The 7,826-nt window shown below is 34.0% G+C and overlaps 1 protein-coding gene across 2 annotated transcripts; it reads right to left on the bottom strand.

Annotated features, from left to right (window-relative positions):
• Positions 1-4,252: 4,252 nt before the first annotated feature.
• LOC120182837 (NAC domain-containing protein 87-like) lies at positions 4,253-7,189 on the bottom strand. Of its 2 annotated transcripts, none has more exons than XM_039187695.1 (4): positions 6,866-7,189; positions 6,454-6,734; positions 5,937-6,365; positions 4,253-4,383 (listed from the first exon to the last, which is right to left on the bottom strand). In XM_039187695.1, the coding sequence occupies exons 1-4, from the start codon at positions 7,068-7,070 to the stop codon at positions 4,300-4,302; spliced, it is 999 nt and encodes a 332-aa protein (XP_039043626.1). In that variant the 5' UTR covers positions 7,071-7,189; the 3' UTR covers positions 4,253-4,299. The 2 variants fall into 2 exon arrangements, with proteins under 2 accessions (XP_039043626.1, XP_039043625.1); XM_039187694.1 differs by having other exon boundaries at positions 4,253-4,397; positions 5,939-6,365.
• Between the last annotated feature and the right edge of the window lie 637 nt (positions 7,190-7,826).

The following is a 7,826-nucleotide window of genomic DNA, read 5'->3' as shown; positions in this document are numbered from 1 at the left end:
ATATTGTTTTTATAGTATTGATACCACATGAACAATATCGATATTGTTCTTGTAGTATTGATACTCACGGTAAGGAAAGTATTGATACTCTATTGGCAGTATCGATATTGCCTATTTGTTTTAAATGTGTTCAGATTCATGTAGGTATTTTTGGTATCAATACTTAAAGTAGTATCGATATAGTAGTATCGATACCATGACCTCACTACTTATACTCTCAGCCCAACGGTTGAAAAATGACTAGTTTTAATTAGTGCAATATTGATACTCCAATCCCGAGTATCGATACTTTCTGGTCTGAGCAGTTTTACTTTGAAGCAATTAAGTCATCAACGGCTCCAAAACATCTTCAAAGGTTAGAAACGGTCACAGACACATTCCAACATATAAAATGAAGTTAAGATTCTTGAAGAAGGTTACACAACACCTATCCAAGCATCAATTATCAAGAGAAAGTCTTTCATTCTTTATTCTTCATTTTCTCTTGTAAATAGTGTGTTTTAGTGAGCTTAATTTGTAAACATCATCCTTTGAGAGGTTTCTTGTTTGTATTCTTTTTATCCTTTTTAAAAAAGGTTGGTTTATAGTTTAGCCATTGAAAATTAAGGAGTTGTAAAAGGTTACTCTTGAACCTAGAAAAAGAAAGAACAAATTAGTGAATTTATTAAAAATCCTTAGGGTGGAGCTAAGGTAGTGGATGTAAACTTCATTGAGAAAGTTGAACCACTCTAAATACTTGTGAAAATTTTCTATCATTTCTCTCCATACTCCCAAATTTTTTATTTAGCTAATTCACCCCCTCTTGACACTTTTTCAGTTGATCGATAGATCATCATAAATCCCAACAATCACAATCAACATGAAAGTCAATTACAAAAAATACACATTTCAAAGCACATGTTAATACCTTCACTAACATCATAGGCGCATATTAGCATAAAATTGCCAAAAGTGCAATTAATGCATATTTGATATAAGCTCCATTTCACATGATCAATACTAACTTTAACACTTTAAATTATAACTTCAATTCTCCTGATATCAATATTCATTCAGTAGTTCTATATTCATCTCAATTTTGCATTCTTGACTAATAAAATGAATTCTTTTAAAATTCAACCTAACTTTTCCAATTTATTTAAAATGGCCCCTTTACAATTTAACTTCACAATCAAGCTTCTAAAGGCATAATTAAACGTTTCAACATTTAATTTAAAGTTAGTAATCAACTATTGCGTAATTTCCATTTTAAACTTCTATTTTCCAAAATCTATGATTGAGTCCCTATACTTGTACAAACTTCCAAATCAATCGAAATTAACATTTAACATCAAAATCATCATTCTAACATTTAATTTCAGCATAATACATCAACCTTTAAACAAATGTATCTCAATCCCTCAATTTTCTAAATTATGTAAAAAAGTCCCTATAACTTTACAAAGTTCCAAATCGGTCCAAACAACTTTCCAAAGCATGTAGAATCATTCATACATCATTTCTAACCCTTGTATAATTGTTTATATAATTTTTTCTTAATATTTTCCTTTAGGACGAATGCCAAAGGTCACTTTGACATTGGTTGCAAACTTGATTCAAACATGGTTTCATCTCCTAAACATCATTTCTAATCAACTACAACCAATTACATATCAATTTCAATTCAAATCCAATCTTTCCATAAAAACCTAATTAACCAAACCTTGCTTCAACCATTTGCAATTGGTTTTAATCATCGTACAAGCTTGTAAATGAATAAACCATACCACTAACATCAAAATTCATCCTTAAATCATTAAAAATCAACTTCCCCTTCATCCAACATATTCATGAAACTAAGGATTTAAACAAGGAAAGTATGAATAATTGGTACCAAATGATAGAGAATTTCATGGAGATTAATTCTCTATTTCATGTCTTAATCCAAAAACCAAGTAATTAAGCTTGAAAATGAAAAATAATTTTTTTCTTACCTTGAAGAAGACTCACGGCATATAGGTTGAAGAAGAACAAAGTTTCATGAATTTTCTACTTAAAAATCTAATACGCTTGTCTTATAATCCAATTAAATGAATTAAAAAATTCATTTAATTGAAAATTACCAATTTACCATTAGTAAATCATTATAATTACTACCATGCCATTACCATGATATCATTCCTTACATCATCAAAGTCAAACATGGACAAAGATTTTCTCATCTTCTAATTTGCCCTTGCATTATTCCAAAAATTATAATCTTACCATTTTAATCTAACATTCCTGATTTAACATGGAAACCAACTTAAATCCAATTAGACAAGTTAAATTCTACTGGTAAAAAATATGGAAATAAAATTATTAACCTTATACTATCATCCTTCAAATTTTCCTAAATTTTAGATTTGATTTGATTATCCAAATATTTTACTCAACTTTATCACTTTATAGCTTTTTAATATAAATTTCGGATAAAAATATGATTCCTAAGAAAATGCCATTCTCGGGGGTGAACTATTCATTTACGATATAAAATTTTTCTATAAAATTACCATTTTGGTCTTGAACTTTTCACAAATTTATACTTTGACCACTAAACTTTCAAAATTTTGGGGCATTACATATGTGTCCACCCTAAAAAAATATTTATGGATCCGCCACTACAAGCCTGTATTGAGCAAAGGAAGCCCTCAAAGCTGGATACTTTTGGTAGATTGGGTTTGAAGGGAACACTAAAATGCACTTCGATCGTTGGGGAAGCTCCAAAGCAGTTGACCTCGCTAACACATTTGTGGACAACATTGATCAACCAACTAAGTGTAAGAATTTCATGATCCATGGCCAAACAAAATGGGATGAAGATAAGGTTCAGAAGATCTTCCCGACCAATGATGTGAGGTTAATCCTAAGTACTATTATCTTGCCACACGAAATTGATTACCTTATTTGGGAGCACCATAATATGGGCTGTTATTCAAGCAAATTAGGTTACAATTGGCTTCTCATGAAGGCTGGTACAGAGCGAGAGGAATCACCAATATGAAGGATTATTTCAAGATTGTCCTCATTTCCGAAAAGTAGAATTTTTAGATGGTGAGCTTGTCACGAAGCTCTTTTCACGGGACAGAAACTGGCGACTGTCGGGCAGAGTCAAGACACTTGTTCCATGTGCACATAGGAGGTCAAAACAACTATATATGCTCTGAAAGATTATCCAATGACCAAAGAAGTTCCTACCCTCTCGGGACTAGACAACAAGCTAATCAACTCCAACGCCTCAAGTTGTAAATCTTGGTTTGAAGGAGCGACAACACACCTAGATCGAACAGGTTTCACGAAATTTGTTAATCTCCTTTGGAATATTTAGAACCATCTTAGCAAATGGTTTTATGACAAAGAACTTCAACATAGCGAGAGGTGATCGATGCAGTTTGGGGCTGAAAAAAGAGTTTTACAAGGCATCTAAACCTCTCTTCACCATCACAAGACCGACTAGAATTAAACACGAGAAACCATGGACAAATTCTCAAGACAGGTGGATTAAGATAAATGTCGATGAAGCCTTCATTGTTCACACCGGAATTGCAGCAATTGTAGTGGTAGCGAGGGACCATAATGGCATGATAATATGTGGTGTTGCACGATGCTTGGGCAAGGGTCACACAGTTGAATCGACAGAGGTGTTGCCATTCAAGGAGGGATTTAAACTTGCAACTGAGAATGGAATGTGCATACTACGGTGGAGGGAGGTGCAATGTCCATTGTGAACAGATTCTTGAGCCAACAAATTGACGTTTCGTTTTAACGAGGTGTGCGCCATCCTTGTTGATTGCCCTAATCTCAAGGTTTGCTATGACAACCGAGAGGCTAACCAGGTTGCACATAACCAGTGACAAATTTAGAAATTTTTTTAAAGTGAACACATACATTAATTATTGAAAATTTTCGTATGGGTGGACAAAAATAAAATTTTAGGGTGGACACCCATAATAAAATAGACAATAATATAAAAAATTCGGATTCCATGCCCATAATCAAGTAAGGGTGTTTAATTTCTTGAACTCAATATTATATTTGATGATAAAATTATTAGACTATAAACATATTCAGCACATTATCAAGTATCTTAATGCATTTGTTAAATAATTGAAATATAAGATTTTGATGTATAATCAATAGAATATAAAATTATTTAAAAGAATAATTCACTAAATTGTCTTGATAAAATTTGCTATTATATCTGTTAAGTCTTGTTACATTTTAAAAGTGTTTCACAACATATAGTTAATTCCTAAATTAACAAATTAAGTCAATATTTGATCAATTCCATAAACATACCAAGTCTTCAATATCATCATAAGATTTGCAGCTTCCAAGTTGAATACTATCTGAAATCACTGACGATATCTCATTGTTGTTAAATGTCACTGCTAAGCTCTGCGTCTTGTGAGAGACTGACCATCGACTGGTTTGACCAAAACCACTCAACATTGCACCACCGGCCTTCGATATCGCGCCTACTGTTGTTGGCTGTCAATGCTCTTACAATCATCTCATGTCGATGTGGCATGAATCCGAGCCGGTCCCTTGATGGAAGAAAACGGGGTTTTGGATTGGAATTTGAGTGTCGAGAATCGGGGTCTTGTTGATGGCCATGAATACATTTTCACAATCAAAATTGTTGGTAATGCTCAATCCCACATAGTGCTGGAAACACTATTGGGAATGGTATTTAAGGCTTGACATTCCACTTCCTTGTTAAGTGATAGAGAACAAGGGGGGCTCTCGCGCACCGCCGCCGCCGTCCGTCTCGTCTCGTCTCGTGAATGCTTTCCGATCAGAAGTGCAATACCACCAGCAGTCCACTCCGGTTTCGGGTGTACGAAATTCGGAGCGACCATGTTAACCTCGGGGGACGGTCCGTCTACTGCAGCGCTGCAGCGATTACACACATCGAGGCGAATTCGTTTCTAAGGCAGTGGTTCTTACCACGACACGGTTTACGAATCTGTTCTTCTTAATTACTGTTTATATTTTCAGTCAGTGCTAACGGTGTAGTTTTGCAGTTCATATATCCAACAATTTAGAAACGAATTTCCATAAACTGCAATCATGTCGACACCTTTGAGCAAACTCATTCCCGATCTTTCCAAGCTCGATGCACTTGATGGAAAGAACTATAGAAGGTGGTCCCAAAGAATTCTGATATTCTTCGAGCAACTTGATCTTGATTACGTGTTGCTCAAGCCACCACCTACCATGCCGCCAACCCCAGCTGTCGGTAATGATGCGGATGTGGTCCTCAATGATGATGCCTTAGCAACTGCCGCCGCCGCTCTCGCTACCTACGAGAAATTCGAGAAGGATAACAAGACGGTCGAGAAGGATAACAAGACGGTACGTGGACATCTGCTCAACCACATGTCAAATAAACTATTTGATATGTTCCTTAGAGAAATGAGAGACTATACGGGAATGAAAGGGGTGTTCTTAGTCGATCTATAATTTATAACCCAAGAGAATATAAAAGAATATAGATGAACTGTTTGATCAACCGACCAAATATGCTTGATTAACATTTTAAATAAAATTAATAAAGATATTTTGAAATCAAGATTATATTTGATAATAAAAATTATCAAATTATAAACATAATCAACATAGTATTAAATATCTTATTGTGTTTAGTTCATTTAATAAATAATTAGAACCAAAAAGTTTGATGTATAGTCAATAAAATATAAAAATATTTAAAAGAATATTTCACTAAATTGTCTTGATAAAATTATCTATATATCTATTCAATCTTGTTACATTTTAAAACTGTTTCACAACATATGTTTAATTCCTAAATTAATAAATCAAGTCAATCTTTGATCAATTCCATAACACATACCCAAGTCTTCAATATCATCATAAGAGTTGCCAAGTTGATTACTATTTGAAATCACTAAAGCAATCTCATTGTTGTTAATGTCAGCGCTAAGTCCAGTGTCTTGTGACAGACTGACCATTGATAGATTTGACGGAAACTGCTCCACCTTGCACTGCTGGTGTTCGATATCACTTCTACCGTTGTTGGCTGTCAACGCTCTCACACTCACTTCGTCATCATCGGTTCGGAAGCCACTCGGACAGGAATCCGAGCTGGTCCCTTGATGGAAGAAGATGGGGTTTTGGATTGGTATCTGAGTGTTGAAAATTGGGATCTTGTTGATGGCCTTGATTTCATTTTCACAATCAAAATTGGGTTCCATGAGGGGAGGCAATGAAGCATGATCCATGAATTCATCCCAAATTGAGTTCATTCTTAAGAGGTGATCATGAATTGGGCTTTTCTTCATCTCTGTATTCTTATGAAAAACCCTAATAACAACCCATTCATCCTGTCACAAAGTGGTAAAAAAAAGAGATCAAATTAGTCCTTCAATTTCAAGAATAAATTAGTTTCATGTGAAACTTTATTTACACTACCTTTACACCATTGGGAAGATTATAGTAAGAGAATTTGCCTTCAAGCCTATATTCATGCATGACCCAATCTGTTTTCTCCCCTCTAGGAGCTCTCCCTAGGTAGAAAACAAGAGTCTTTTTCATCCCAACTAGACAACTTTTTCCTTCAAAAATCTCTTTATCTTTTCCGGTTGCCTTCCAATACCCAGCTTCGGTTGCTCGATTGGTCCTCATCCCGGTCCAATACTTCCTATCTCTTAGGCAAAAGAAATACCATTCTTTCTCTTCCGTTTTAGCTTTGCCTGTAAAAACCAAGTGCAATCAAACAAAACTAGATACAAACTGAACATAATGCAGTTATGCAAATACAAACTAGACTTTTACCCAAGCATCTGCAACTTCTTAGAGCTTTAGAAGATAGAGAAGGGTTTACCGGGCAAATCCCATGGTTCAGACATGTTCAAATCAGCTTCTCCAATAGCACATGCACTGAAGTTACTGTTCATCGTCTTCTGTAAAAGGTAATGAGTTATAATCTCCTCGTCTGTGGGAAGAAACCGAAAACCTGGCGGCAAATATACGAGGTCTTCTTGTCCTTTGTTAGCAACAATGGCGTCTTCCATGGAAAAACTATTCATTAATCAAGAATACTTTAGGAATGTATACAAATCAAAAAGAAACCCAGATTCAAAAAGGCTACGAATAATGCAAAGGAACTGCTGTGGAAAGCAAAAGAATTCTGAAGCTCTTTTTGCAGAAGAGAAGGCCGTTAAGAGAGTAGAATAAAAGGAGAAAGAAAGAGCTTAAATAGAGATAATGTTTGATTGAAAGATCCGTAGGCTCCAAGGCACCTTATCAAGGAAGCCTCATATGGCAATTCAATTTATTTATTTATTAAAATACTATTTATATGTTCAAAACCTAACCAAAAGTAAATACTGTTATTGCTGTTCTGGAAAGTTCTAAATTTTCAAGAAAATCACATTAATTAATATCTTCTTGAATATTCTATAATGGAAACCCCTCTATCTAAAACTGTTGATTTTTAATTTCAAAAAAAAATTGTTGATTTTTGTAGGAGTGAGTATTCGATCGAGTCGAGTCGATTCGAGTAAAAAATTTGAGTTATTTAAGTTGACGAATCATATTTTATAACTAGAACTTAACTTGAAATTTTTTCAAGTTAAGTCGAGTTTAAGAAATTTGAGTCGAATTATATGAATTTCTATGCTAAGTTTATTATAATTATTTATAGTATTATGGTAAAGATTGGTTTCAAATTTTTGATTTTTTCTAACTATATAAGATATATGTATTTCATATTTTTTTCACATTATACTGCTATTTAATATATCAAATATAATCTAAAATTATTAAATATATTCATAATATTA

Source organism: Hibiscus syriacus, unplaced genomic scaffold (genome assembly GCF_006381635.1).
Source record: "Hibiscus syriacus cultivar Baekdansim isolate YM2019G1 unplaced genomic scaffold, ASM638163v2 tig00112738_pilon, whole genome shotgun sequence".
NCBI classification, from domain to species: Eukaryota; Viridiplantae; Streptophyta; class Magnoliopsida; order Malvales; family Malvaceae; genus Hibiscus; species Hibiscus syriacus.
This window is presented reverse-complemented; position numbering and strand designations above follow the sequence as displayed.